The 14,772-nt window shown below is 37.2% G+C and overlaps 1 protein-coding gene across 3 annotated transcripts; it reads left to right on the forward strand.

The window, feature by feature from the left end:
* The first annotated feature begins 7,220 nt into the window (after nt 1-7,220).
* CD98hc (CD98 heavy chain) lies at nt 7,221-13,750 on the forward strand. 3 transcript variants are annotated; one of them, XM_017615564.1, is made up of 6 exons: nt 7,221-7,411; nt 10,432-10,661; nt 10,919-12,183; nt 12,283-12,288; nt 13,274-13,420; nt 13,481-13,750. In XM_017615564.1, exons 1-6 carry the CDS (start codon nt 7,225-7,227, stop codon nt 13,560-13,562), a joined length of 1,917 nt encoding a protein of 638 aa, XP_017471053.1. In that variant the 5' UTR covers nt 7,221-7,224; the 3' UTR covers nt 13,563-13,750. The 3 variants fall into 3 exon arrangements, with proteins under 3 accessions (XP_017471053.1, XP_017471054.1, XP_017471056.1); XM_017615567.1 differs by lacking the exon at nt 7,221-7,411 and adding an exon at nt 9,890-9,908; XM_017615565.1 differs by lacking the exon at nt 12,283-12,288.
* Nucleotides 13,751-14,772: the final 1,022 nt, after the last annotated feature.

Here is a 14,772-nt window from a genome sequence, read left to right on the forward strand (position 1 = left end):
TCACAGCAAACTAATTTTGTTTGGTCAAACTGCAGGAAATTCGGTGTTGTCATATACAAAAATTTTAGACAATTGTTGCTATACACAAAAGTTGCCGTGATACCGAAAGCCAGAGAACTGAATTTATGCTGTAGGAGCTTATAAGATTAGGGCACAGTTAATGGGCCTGAGCACACTAGCCTGCTCAGTCGGACTGAGCAGTCCACCACTCGAACGCACACTGGACTGGGCAGTCGGCCGAAAACAGGTTTCAGTTTTGTTTACATAACCTACGCAGGATTTTGTTAGTGCATATGGCACATGAAAACAAAACGAAATAGAAAACACGTTGTCTATGTGTGCGTGTCAGTCCACCGTCAATCCGCGATTTTCGCGGACTGAAATGAGCGAGGTAAACTCTTCCCCCTCTTATCCACACAAAACCGGTTTTAGGCGGACTGAGCAGTCCAGTGGTCGGAGGCCTATTTGCCTATACGATATAAAAAATATATTAATTGTGCGCGTTATGTACATCTGAAATTCTGATTTCGTGTTGGCAATAGCCATGAAAACCATAATGAACGTGCAACGCTATGCCAAACTCGGCATAACCACCTCCGAGCAAACTAAGCAGCCGCCATTTAATTTGGCAAACAAAAGTTTGTCTGCATAACACCAACCTACGTTTCGATATAGAGGCTATGCTCATCAAATGGTGTAGTTATAATATAGAGGTTCACAAAAACACTTATTGCACAAGAACTAGTGAAGCGATTTCAAAGAGACGTCTGGCGTTTCAAGAAAAAAAACCAAACAGATACATTTTAATAAGTAACCAATTCGGTATCTGTCGTAGAAACATCGGTAAATATTGGCTTATTTTGGAGCCTGTTCTAGCAACCTATAATTCGCAGATATAACTTTCGTTTTCAGAATGTAGGTTCTTTAGAGCAATAGCAATAATTGTTGTTTCTGTTGTTGTAGCGGCTACAACGACCACGCCCAGATCAGTTAGTCCCTCAATCGTTGTTGTCAAGCTCCATTAACGGCAGCCCTAGGAAGCGTGCAGCCTCGACGGGGTCTGTCCATAGGGACAGTGGCGTTAGCGTGGTGGGGTTTAGAGGGCATACGAAGAGATGCTGTGAGTCTTGGGCGACTCTCCGCATGGCGGGCATTCGATGAGAATATCTTCGTTTAATGTGCACCGGTATGAGTTCAACCTGCTGCAGTAACCAGAGCGCAGTTGGGCTATTATGGTCCGAGTCTCGCGAGCAAACGAAGTTCTGTCTCGTCCACGTCTGATGGTTGTGTGCCCAGAACGGCTTTCACAGGCCGGGAGTCTACAAACTCGAAACTGCCTCTCTGTGAATGCCATTCAAGGCCTGTCAATAAGCAGTCGGTACAGAGGTTCTTTGATGAGCCTCTGGACCTCGTCCGTCAGTTCATAGAGATGCCTCCTGACGTGCCTGGGCGAAGGCTCTTCTGCAAGGGGTTGCCTGTTTGGATGGCCACATCTGTGGCCCCCAACCTGGAACTGCCTGTAGAGCATTATGTTATGCCCCCTTAACAGGGAGCATGTAGGCCTCGTGCAGGTGGTTTTCGGCGACATAAAGAGCCATCCTGCCGCTGTCCTAAGTGCCGTGTTCTGGCAAGTCTGCAGATTCATCCACTGCGCCCTACTAGTCCCCTGTGACCACACGGGCGCAGCGTAGTAAAGAATCGGCCGGCCAATTGCCTTGTGCGTTGCCGGCAATGTTTCTTTGTCTTTGCCCTAGGTCCTGCCGGCTAGCGACTTGAGGATCTTGATGCGGCTTTGTACTTTGTTGACAATTGCGGTTGTATGCGCCGAGAAGGAGAGCAGACTATCGAATGTTACTCCGAGTATCTTAGGGTTCACCGTCGGAATTGGTGTATCATCGACATGAATTCCCAGTTGGAATCTGACCTCCTTCGTCCAGCTTTTAAAAAGTGAGGCTGAGGATTCTGTAGGGGAGAGGGTTGGGCTCCGTGCAGTGAAGAAGCGGAAAATCTCTGCGAGATAACCGTTTACTTTCGAGCACAAGGCATCAACTCCATTCGCGGACGCCATGATAGAGCAATCGTCAGCATAAGAGACAATCGATAATCGTTAAGTGCTGTTGTTGGGCTGTGCACTTTACGGAACCCATGCTGATGCATCGCTGTGGTCAGGGGTTTGTAAAATACGGGAGTAGCAAGGCCTCTAGTGCCTTCGTTACAGGGGAAAGAGGATTATCGGACGATAAGACTCTCCTTTGTTAGCTGGTTTCCTCGGTTTGAGCAGTGGGACCACTTTCCCCATCCTTCCAGATGTCTGGAATGACGAGAGTTGAGGACGTCCGTAAAGCTGGATTTACATGAGGCGATTTTCTGGGCGATTCAACATTGCTCCAGAAAAATCGCCCGTGTAAATAGTGATTCAAAAATCGCTTGCCTCAAAGTAGACAGCAAGTGAACTTTTGCAGGCTATTGTCGCCTGTCAAAAAATAACCTCATGTAAAGGCAGCTTAAAGCTCCGCTACTCCCGTAGGACCCAAATTTTTCAGCATCAGCATGCATATTCCGTCGGGTCCAATGGCTTTGGAGGCTTTCGCCTTCCCGATGGCTATCCTTACCTCACCGCTGGTGAAAACAAGAGACGCACTTGGTTTTGACAGTTTGTGCAGCCTACTGGTCACTCGACGTTTCGCTTTATCCACCGGAAGATGCAAGATGCACTGCCGACCAAAATAGCTCACTAATCACTCCGAGTCCAACGAAGCGTGTTCACCAAAGTATATTTCAACTCTGTCGTCACGCTTCGTCGGGTTGGACAGTGACCTTACTGTTGATCAAAGCTTACTCACACCAGAGGCGAAGTTGCAGGTCTTCAGATGCTCTTCCCATTTCTTCCGCTTATGTACGTTCAAAAGTTGCTGAATCTCCGAGTTGAGATCTCTATTACGGGGATTTCCGGGATCGGCCTGACGAAGGTTGTCGCGCTCATCGGCTTGGACAGCCGCTTCTGCAGGAAAATTAGGACGAGGGTCCGAGATGTATCCCGCTGTGATGAAGTGGGCTGCAGTAGCAGTGACAACTCTTACGTTCACCTACGTAAACGTCGGTTGGTATGGGTAGTGCAGCGAAGGCGCTTTCAGTAACATCCGCGAAGCCTTTCCAATCAGCTTTAGAAAAGTTGACATTGGTCCGGTGATGTGCGGAAGCAAAGTTTGCTGATTTATCAATCGATATGATTATGGGCAGATGGTTTGATGCTAAAGTCAGCATAGGTCGCCATGAGACGCTGTTTATCAGACCAGCGCTGACTATTGTTAGGTCTGGCGAGCTGCAGTAGCGGCCGATAATCCTGGTGCGTGCGTCGTCGTTCATTGTGCAGAACGTCGAATGGTCTATCTGATCAGCCAATTGTGTTCCCCTACGATCGTTTGACAGGCTTGAATGCCAAAGATCTGGGTGCGCATTGAAGTTACCAACTATATTCATTCAACCTATTTCATTAAGACGTTACTGCATGGTGTGGCGCGTGATGAACGCTAGGCCTAACCATTATCTCGCTCGCGATCTTGACGGTATCCGTGCAGCTTCGTCTCTTAGACCGCAGCTATTAATATTCCGCGCCGACCCATGAAGACCGTGACCGAATTGTAAAATCTTCGTGGGTTGTTAGTGATGTGTGTTGCCGTACCGCACATGCTGTGCTTGCTGCTGCTGAGACTTTTGCTCTGTGGTGCTAGTGGGCGGCATCGCAGTTGGGGTTGCGACCGGTCAGCACAGCATGGGCCCTCATAGTCCCTCGTCCAATTTCTCGTGGTGCGCAGTCTTGAGCATGCCCTAAAGTGACACCAGCCAAGGCAGGTATTGCACTTCACTGATGTCACATTACGGAATATCCTGGACTGACACATCGTAAAGATTGTCGGAGGAACTAGGAGTTGTTGGCGGTGGCGTGTGGGTTGTGGTGCAGTTGTATCTGTAGTGTAGTCTGTTGTGTCTGTGATATTGTCTATTGTAATGGGTTGTGGTGCGGTTGTGTTTGTGTTGAGTTGCTCAGGCGGACTCTGTTGTGTCGGGGAGGCAGCTCAATTGGCGCAGAAGGGGTCACGTACGCAGTGGTCCATTGCCTGTGAGTATTGAGGCCTGAGCAAACTCGGAGATGGCTCCACCCATTGCACGTATTGCATCTGACGGAGGTGGAGTTGTGCCCTTTGTCGGGTAAACCCCTAGTCATTCCGGTACGTAAAACCGGCTGTCGTGGGAATGTATTGCAATAATAGTTGTGTTTAATGAGCTGCTCTAGGTTACGCCAGGTTAACATATTTCACAACTTTTTGTTTTATGAGCCTGCGCTAAGTGTAACCAGAGCAACTTAGAGCACGATTTTCTGCACCAGCTTCTTTGATGGAGTAACTTATACCATGTCCCCACCGGAGCCAACCACGCAGTTATGGCTGTTGAGTTGGTTATCCCGATAAGATTCTTGATTTAGCGTAGTTTCGCCGTACAAAAATGACAGCACTTAACCATTTCACTGAGATGGTTAAAAGCTAATACCATTTCCCCACCGGAGCTAACCACGTAGTTATGGCTGTTGAGTTGGTTACCTTGATTTAGCGTGGTTTCGCTATATAAAAATGACAAGCTAATACCATGTCCCCACCGGAGCTAACCATGTAGTTATGGCTGTTGAGTTGGTTATCTTGATTTCGCGTAGTTTCGCTATATAAAAATGACAGCACTTAACCATTTCACTGAGATGGTTAAAAAAAAACCAACTCAAAACCACGTCGAAAGTAGGATACAACCCTGTGTTTTCGCGCCTTTGTGGGTCATTAGCGTTAAAATTGAAAAATAGGTTTGCTACCAGTGTTCGGAGTTCCCTCCGATCAAAGTCGATTTACTCCGTTTTTTAGAAAAATTAACATCTACTCCTCTACTCAGCTTGACTTCAATTCTACTCCATTTTTTCACTCATGTTCTGCCCCTCTTTGGGCCCGTTTTTTGAGTGTTCACCCCCGGGTTTCAGTTAAAGAGAAAGTTAAGCAAAGTCTCACTGATAGAAAGAAACTGGATCATAAAAATGAGTCAAGAAAGCTACTTGGTTATTTTTTGATATATGGATATAGTACTTGATGTATGCAGAACTTTATTTAAGTTTTAAAAACATATGTAGAAAGAAATTTATATAAAGTAGAAAAGGTTTAGGCCCAATTGTTCTTTAAAAAGGGCCTGTTGCATATATTATATTTTATTGAAAATACTAAAAACTGCCTAAATATGTAACATATTATCCTTACATTGCCTCGCGTTTTAATTTTTGCATGAATAGAAAATATTTAAGTCAAACAATTAATGTCGAAAGGGAAAATAAAGGATTCAAATCTAGTATGGAAAATTTGGTTTTCGTCCTATTTTTGATACGATTTACTCCAGAATCGACTTTCCGTACTTCGAACACTGTTCTCTACATTTGAACTGTTTTAAAAACCTCGTCGCGGCAGGTTGTTGTAAATCGCGATTGAAGTTAGGAATGCAATTTCTCAAAAACGCGAAGATATATTTTCTCCAAAATCCCAGAAAATGTTACAAGTTCACAAAATTCTTAAATTATTTAAATTTGCACATATGCTAGTATTTGGCCGAGCTTCTCCTCCGTTTTGTAGAGTGCAAGATGATATATTTTCAAAATAAATTTTTATTGTCTTTGCAGTCCATACTTTTTACATTTTTATCCTGCTTATATTCGAAATGTTTCTTACGTATGCGTTTTTAATTCTCTTTTGTGAATTTTAAGAAAAAATAATAATTTCATTAATAATTGTTTACCAGCTTCAAACCATTGCACATTGCACACCATCTACAAAAGGACCACAGCTAAAAAAAAAACAATTAGCTAGATTTTTAGGCATAAATCAATTCGTAGGATTTATGTATCTTCAATTAATGCAAATAGTATTTCTTCATGATTATGTTCTCTAGATATAAAACTAATGTTAAGCCTACCTGTTTTAATATTAATTGCGTTGAAACTGTACAACAACTAGCAGTTATATTTTCGAATCTAATGCCTCGTGCCTCTTTTGAATATACGCCATATATGTATGTATATAACGTTCTTTAGTACAAACGCTTCTAATTTGGTTTTCTTGGATATGCATAAATATGTATGTCTACCTACATAATTTGTCTGCATATGTACATAAAAGCAATTAGCAAGGTACATATGTACATACAAACATAATACAAATGTATTCAATACATACATATGAGCACATGCATATGTGCACATTTATACAAACACTTCATCCATGTGCCTTGGTCGAGGCGGTCACCACGATGGAATTTGAAAAAAACAAGTTTTTCCTCGTCAATTGCAATTTTTTTGCATCGTTTGGATCATTGACTGGACATTCGTGTGCATCAAATGGTCAAACGGTGACCAGCAGACAAGGCAAGCGGTTGAAAACGGATTCACTACTGAAACTCCAATAATAACAACAACAACAACTGCAATAGCTATTGCACCTGCATTTTCTGCGGTAAGACCTTTGAAAATGTGAATATACATACATATTTTGTGTGCAAGAAATATTTTTTCAAATACATATCGTTGTTTAAAGTACAAAACCATGTATCAAAGAAATCCAAAACCGCGTATGTGAGGTTGCATAAATTATTTTCTAGAGTAGAGTACTCATATTTCAAATTCGTTCCTTTTTTTATAAAGCAATCGCATTTCAGGACGAAAGGATAAAGATTGAGCCAAGAGCTTGTGTAAGCAAATCCAGTTTTTTGGCATAAAATGTTAGTTACGCGGTTTTGCAGAATGACGATACGCGTATTTATACTTTAAACGACGATATGTATGTATTATCAAATACGTTTGCTGAAAATTGCTACATTTTTTAGAAAATTACTTGTGACAAAAATTAATGAGATTATTTAAAATTAAAACTGGTTTAGAAGTTAACGCTTCGCGTCCTCTGTCGGACATCAGCAAATAAAAACACTTGCATTAAATAAAATTCACTTGGTTTATACCTATCAATTGAATTATATTAGCACACTTTTTAGTGTAATGAATATTTAACATACATATATATGTAACAAAATTCTTGAAATAATTAAAATATTTTTGTTTTAATATTACTATAGCTAGCCTGTATTTTACAATTACAAACACTGATTGAAACAGTTGTAACGAAACAGCCGTCAACGGAACGACCGAGAATGAAAAGTGCTGCCATTCGCAAATTGAACGTCAACGGGTCCACATCTGCATCCAAGGGACAGATACCGCCGTTGGAGGAGTTTTACAAGCAAATACCTGAATATCAAAATTTGTTGCGTCCGGAGAAGCAGCTTCATCAGCTACATCAAAATCACGAAGAATCGAACGCAAACCCTACACAAGGAGGTAAGCTCTTTTTTTGTCTGAAATAGTTGCTCAACCCAATTGGGGTTGGACTTTAAAGAATATGTGCATATGTATGTCGGGCGAAAGCTGATGCAATAACCTTGACGAATTTTCTTAGGTTTTAGTATACATACACAGTTTATTAATAAGGGCAGCGTTTGATATGAAGATCTAGATAATTTACTTGACTTGCACATAATTATATAGTACACGATATATGTACATACAGATACGTACAATAAGCATATAATTTTGCAGATATATGCAAGTACAGTGCGTGCATGTCGCTGCTGGAAGAACGTCAACCTAAAACACCTTGTTTTTAGTTAACGATATCGGTCAAATGTATCTCAGAGTAAAGGAAATTTACCTTCCTCTTTCACATTTTTATGAAGTATGGAACTAAAGTAAAGTTTGATGGTACACAAGTTTATTTTTATTTAACGAAAAAATCGATATCTATTGCATGCAATCGACTGTATAAGGCTGTATGAATAAAAACTGCAATTGCTTTTTATTGGAAAATCATTCCTTTTACTCGGTTTATTCAAATAAATTTAGAAGATCTGAAATTTTAAGAATAAGCAATTGCTCATTTTTTATTCATACGGCTCAATGATGTACGAGTACTCAACCTTAATTGATTAGTGAGCATTAATGTGGATAGGAATATGTATACATTTGCAAATATCGTCGCTTGGGTAAAAGATTGTGGCATGTTAATTTCGGTTGGTTGTGGGAAATCGCGATTGAAGTTTGGAATATAATTTCTCAAAAACGCGAAGATAGATTTTCTCCAAAGTCTCTGAAAATGTTACTACACCTTTTCCAACAGTATTTCGGAAAAACACAAATGTATTTCAGAAAAGGCCAAATGTATTTCAGAAAACCTCAAATGTATTTCAGAAAATCTCAAATGTATGTCAGAAAAACCCAAATGTATTTCAGAAAAGCTCAAATGTATTTCAGAAAAACGCAAATGTATTTCAGAAAACCTCAAATGTATTTCAGAAAAGCGCAAATGTATTTCAGAAAAACACAAATGTATTTCAGAAAAACGCAATTGTATTTCAGAAAACCTCAAATGTATTTCAGAAAAACGCAAATGTATTTCAGAAAAGGTCAAATGTATTTCAGAAAAACTCAAACGTATTTCAGAAAATTTCAAATGTATTTCAGAAAATTTCAAATGTATTTCAGAAAAGACCAAATGAAATTCAGAAAAGCACAAATGTATTTCAGAAAAACGCAAATGTATTACATTTGTGTTTTTCTGAAATACATTTGGCCTTTTCTGAAATACATTTGCCTTTTTCTGAAATACATTTGGGTTTTTCTGAAATACATTTGAGATTTTCTGAAATACATTTGAGGTTTTCTGAAATACATTTGGCCTTTTCTGAAATACATTTGAGTTTTTCTGAAATACATTTGAAATTTTCTGAAATACATTTGAGTTTTTCTGAAATACATTTGGCCATTTCTGAAATACAATTGCGTTTTTCTGAAATACATTTGTGTTTTTCTGAAATACATTTGCGCTTTTCTGAAATACATTTGAGGTTTTCTGAAATACGTTTGGCCTTTTCTGAAATACGTTTGTGTTTTTCTGAAATACTGTTGGAAAAGGTGTAGTTCACTAAAATTTTAAATTATTTAAATTTTGATGTTTATTAATTAGTATTGAGTTTATGAAGTATTTTCTTTAGTAAAATTTTGTCGTAAGCGCCATTTGTCCGCGATTTGGCAGCCACTTTGTATGAAATACGACAAAATGTGATTAAAATTTCTACTAAATTAACGAAACTTTTTACTCAATATCTCGGAAACTAAAGGAGATATCCAAAAATGGAGAAAGTCATTTTTAAGATATTGATTAGTTTAATATGGCTGCATCACTTACTAAATTATTACTTAATTATAGAAAAAATTGTAGTCAATATCTCGGAAATTAAACGAGATATATCTGAAAACTGATAACACCAATCGAAAGACCTTATTTCAAAATATAAAACTGCATCTAGAACTAAAAATCGTCAAAATTGCGCTTACGACAATCTTTTACCCAGTCGACGATATGTGCCATGTTTCTTGGAAGTTGATTTCACCGCAATATTATGTATGATGAGTAGTAAATTGGCTTATGGTATCATTCTCTTTGTGCGTGACATAATTCAACAAGTCTTGTTGGTTATACATATGTACATTTAAAGCATTAATATACATACATAATTTTCAATTAAACTTGTTAAGTGAATTTAAATCGTGGTTACGCCCTATGAATTTCAATAAAAGCGACTCAGTTTATTCAATTGACACGTACTAATAAATAATAAAGAAAATGTAGATTCTGAAGCCGTAATACGCTTTTTGGGTCTGTGAAATCCAAATACATGCACGCATACTATAAATTTAGTTTCATTTCATTAGTAAATTAAGTTAGACGTCTTGAAAGCGAGTATCCTTTATAAAGTTTGCGAAATGTCCAATTTAAATAGTACGATATAATTATTTATTACAATTTATCTTCTTTCCAAGTTTCAATTATTAAGTATAACAATATATTAAGTATAACAATATATTAAGTATAACAATTTCTTTATCTATCCAAGTTTTTCCGAGTGTCGAAGACTGTTTATGTAATTGATGTAGTGCATTTTATATGTGCGTTTATATGAACCTTCATATTCATTAGAAGTTTAATCTATATGGAGACTGCAAACATGTACATATGTAGAAATAGTTGAATGATTTTCCTTCCCTAACCGATGTCAAACTATAGTATATTCAGATGTATAACTTACTACTTGCATATTCATATCCCAAATGATTAATGTACATGTACATATATATCTACATATATGAATTTTCATTTAGTAATTAAATTGAAGGTTTTACCCCACCCTTGGCTATTGTGTTAAAAGTTATTTCAGAGAACTACAAATCTGTGCAGTTTCATTAGCTTCAACGTCATTTCTTATTTAAAAATATTTATTTTAAATTTTCTTATCTTAAAACAGAATCAAATCCCGATAATACTAAATCAGACGCTCCAGTCGTTACGAACACAGAAAACGGCAAAATGGTGGCCGATCAAAACGGTTTGAATGATGGTGCCGATGAACAAATGCTAAATGGTGCTGAAGATAACGATAAATTAGCGGACAAACGAGAGGAAGTTAAGTTTATCAAAGGGGGCGATCATCAAAATGGCGATGCGAAAATTGATATTGGTGGCGTTAATGGAAAGGTAAAATTAAATACCATGTGCATATGTACATATACATATATGTACAAAACAGCTCGTGTGGTCTTTTATAAATAATAGTTTCATATTGTTCTTACAAATATCTTTGTACGTTCAAAACATGAATTTATACCAGGATAAGGAGTCGGTAAGGCTTTAATAAATACATATTTATTTGATGCTTAAGTTCTTTATTATACTTAATTAAAATTTGTCACTTAAAAAATTTTTTATATTTACTTGTTATTTAAAAATTTCAGGCTTTCACTGGCATGACTAAGGAAGAACTCATGAAATATGCTAACGATCCATTTTGGGTGCGTTTACGTTGGATTTTTTTCATTGGCTTCTGGGCTATTTGGGCAGCTATGTTAATCTGTGCTATCCTTATCATTGTCGATGCTCCCAAATGTGCCGCACCTGAACCTCTGCAATGGTATAAACGTGGCCTTTTAGCAAAATTCGATGCATTCGAAGCAAGTGCCAGCAATATTGAGAGTGCAAAGCGAGTCGAAGCTTCCGGTGTAATCTATGAACTCCCCCCAGCTTTGACTTATTTAGTACGGGAACCGGCAGTTGAAGAAAAGATCAAAGACATTGTGGCTAAATATAAAAAGTTGGATATTAATGTCATACTGGATGTAACACCAAATTATGTTCCTCGTAACTCAACACTTTTAAATGAGGCATTAGAAGACAAATCGAAACGCTCAGCGTTCATATGGAAAGAGGATTCAAAAGAGCCGAGCAATTGGCGTTCCCTTCAGAACGGTTCCGCTTGGGATCAAATAAAACCGGGCAGCTATTTACTCTCCCAATTTGGTGTAGCTCAATATGATTTACAAATGAATGACAGCCTTGTTAAAAGTGAATTCGAAAGCGTATTGAAATATTTGCTCTCCTTGGGTGTTAAGGGATTCCGTTTGAAGAATACAAAATTCTATTTACTGACCGACAATACACCAGATGAAGGTCCTGCTTCAGAAGGAAATTTCGTGCACAATGAGTACGGCTTTTGGACACATACCCATAGCACGTTCCAAGAAGGTCTCGGAGATTTGTTGTATGAATTTAAAATGTTTGTTAAGAACATTTCTGCAGATGCATTCCTATCTGTAGCAGACGATATTTTACGTCCAGATGTTTATCGTACTAAAAACGGGGAATGGGGTATCGATATGCCTATATACGGACCACTTGTGCATTCACTAAGCGCATCCTCAAGTGGACGAAAACTTCAAGGCGAATTTGAAAATATCATAAATGCTGTGGGCAATGACACTTGGTTACAGTGGAACTTTGCCGAGCCCTTATCGGATGTAAACAATACCACCGATCCCACAGCAATCGCGCTGTTTGTATCTTTATTACCTGGTGTACCCGTCGTGGGAATGACAAACTCTTCACTTTTTAGGGAAATGCAGGAGCATGTTTTTACAGAAATTAAGCAGTTGCGATTGTCCCCTTCATATATGCATGGAGAGTATCATGTTTATGAAACGGAAGGATTATTTGCCTATACCAGGTAATATTTAAAAATTCGTTCTAGTATTTTAAGCACTGACATCTAGTATACTCACTCAAATTACCGCTTATTTTTTTACTAACATGCAAACATTAACAGACAAAGGTGAGAACTTAAATTAACAATCAATTTTTAAGCAAAAAACAAAACCGACTTCATTTCTCATATAAAAATTTAGTAGTACCGTTAATTTTCTTCATCACCAAATGATCGGATCTAAATCAAATTGACGCAACATCATCGATTATCGTAATCGGTTGACGTTGTCCACAGTTATGCGGTAACATACATAAAAAAATAAAATATTCCGTCGAATTGATATTGATTTTTTGAAGTCGGTTAAAAATACAAGAAATAATTTATAGTGTATGCCTCCACTTAGCGTATATGATCCACGCAAACATATTCTGAGCGTTCAGAATATATGAGTCCGAAATAAGAGCTTCAAAAAAAAAATGTTTAGCCTTATATGAATCTTTTAGGAGTCATATATGATCCAAGTTATGAGCCAGGACTTTGTGCCATATAAAAACAATATACATAGATTCGAAATTTATTTCTTAACTTGTTTATACAGAAATTGAAAATATTTAGAAAACGAAAAATTTTAATATGTAATTAAAAAACAAAATTTAGCTGCAGCTGCTGCTATTAATGGCATGTTGGAATGTACGTATATATGCACGTATGTATGCTATTTGAAAGAAATTGTTGCCTTTGCAAATATAGTACATTCAATAAGACTCAAAGAACAACCTAAAATAAGAGTCTGAATGTAGTAATTTATGAGGCCGCTAAGAGCCTCAAAAAGAGTCTGAAATGATTTATATGTATATGAGGCCAAAAGTTGTTTTAAAAGAGTCCAAACATGAGCGTATATGAGGCCAATAAGAGTCCAATATGACTAATTTTTAGGCTCATTTGATGTATGAATTTAAGCTCATATATGTCGACTTTCGGAGGAAGGGAAATACCCTCATATCGGACTCATAAATGAGCTCATTATGAAGTCTCTTTTATGACTCCAAATGTTTGCTGGGATGTATTTTGTATACTTCTGTATGTATGCTAACTATGTAATTTTTTGTAGAATAAAATCTGGAAATCCGGGCTATTTTGTTGCCTTCAATCCATCAAACAATACAGTCAAGGGCGGTTTTGACCATACTTCATTGCCGGACAAGATGTCTGTCTATGCTCTAAGTGACAACTACAATATATCAAATGTTGTAGTGAAGTAAGTTTATAATAAATATTTAAAATATAATAAAATATAATTGTGTTCAATTTGTTGCAGGTCTAAGGTGCAAACCGATTCTTTGGAAATATCTCCTGGCGCTACAATTATACTTACATATGTGCCTGTAAAATCCGGTTAAATATAATATATTGTGAGGGTCCACCTTTAAAAGTTTGTGACAATTTTGTGTCTGCGAAAAATATACAATCGCCATAAGCGCAAGCTGTTAATCTATCTTAAAATTAAAGTTATCATGAGTTTAGTAATGTATTTGGAAAGTTTAATAAAAATTTTAAAATTTAGAGCATTGCAAAAAGTAATACTGAACTCGGGTTTTATTTCTTACATAAGTGTGCACACTATATCTACGTGAAAACTGAGAGACGCTTGACTCACATCGGGAATCATTTACTTTTTAAATTATAAGACGCCAATCTAGAAAAAACTTTGTTTTTTTAGATAAAGCATAGCGTATATTTTTTTCTCAGTTTTATCCGTTGTTGGGCTTTTACGTAGTAACATTTAAAAAATTCAATTGGTGTTAATTTTTTACACATATGTACATTAGGTAACATTTAAAAAATTCAATTGGTGTTAATTTTTTTAGACATATGTACATTAGGGTGCCCATCGAAAATGTTTTTTTTATAGATTTCAAAACCCTACCTCCTAATTTTGTTCGTGAGAAATATTATTGCCTTTTTTATAGATTTGTTAAAGGCATTTATTTTATTTTCCGTCTTGAAATGAACGTCCCGAGAGACGAAAAAAAAATCCCAATTAATTATTATGAGAAGACGTAATCGTGTTCGTTTTGAAATAATCGTCCCAAAAGACGACAAACATCAAAAATCTCATATAATTATTATGAGAAGATTTAAATCATCACGAAAAAAAAAATCCCATATAATTTATATGAGAAGTCGAAATCTTAAACGCGAGACGAAAACAACTTTTCCATTAATTGTAGGGCAATATTTAATTTTATTTCTTACAATCGTTATGGTCTCTGTTTAAAGGTCATTTAGAGATCGCGACCTGTGGATTTAGGTCAGAAAGTACGATTTTGTAGATTTATGAGTTTTGGAATAGCTGATTTTGATTCGATTTCAAAGATCGAATATGATCTGAGAAGAGGATATATAAGCCTTTAAAACTATAAATAATCTTCTATTGTCGGACTTGGCTTGTTGGGATTTTTTATCGCGTAAAATAAAAAAATTCATACATCTCTTAATTTTTTAAATTTTGAGTATCGATAATTTCCACAATTTCAAAGTGTGTACTACTATCTGAAATTAATGGGTCGATTATGGATAGCAATCGAAATCAGTCGCGTTGCTAGTTGC

The sequence above is a fragment of the Rhagoletis zephyria genome, unplaced genomic scaffold, assembly GCF_001687245.7.
Source record: "Rhagoletis zephyria isolate East Lansing unplaced genomic scaffold, Rhagoletis_zephyria_1.1 Rzeph_scaffold_01031, whole genome shotgun sequence".
Taxonomy (NCBI): Eukaryota; Metazoa; Arthropoda; class Insecta; order Diptera; family Tephritidae; genus Rhagoletis; species Rhagoletis zephyria.

Excerpts from the sequence above, each read along its gene's own strand:
- CD98hc (XM_017615564.1), top strand. The coding sequence starts at position 7,225 with ATGAAAAGTGCTGCCATTCGCAAATTGAACGTCAACGGGTCCACATCT. Across the intron at positions 7,412-10,431 it reads CGCAAACCCTACACAAGGAG|AATCAAATCCCGATAATACT; the intron begins GTAAGCTCTTTT and ends ATCTTAAAACAG. Across the intron at positions 13,421-13,480 it reads ATATCAAATGTTGTAGTGAA|GTCTAAGGTGCAAACCGATT; the intron begins GTAAGTTTATAA and ends AATTTGTTGCAG.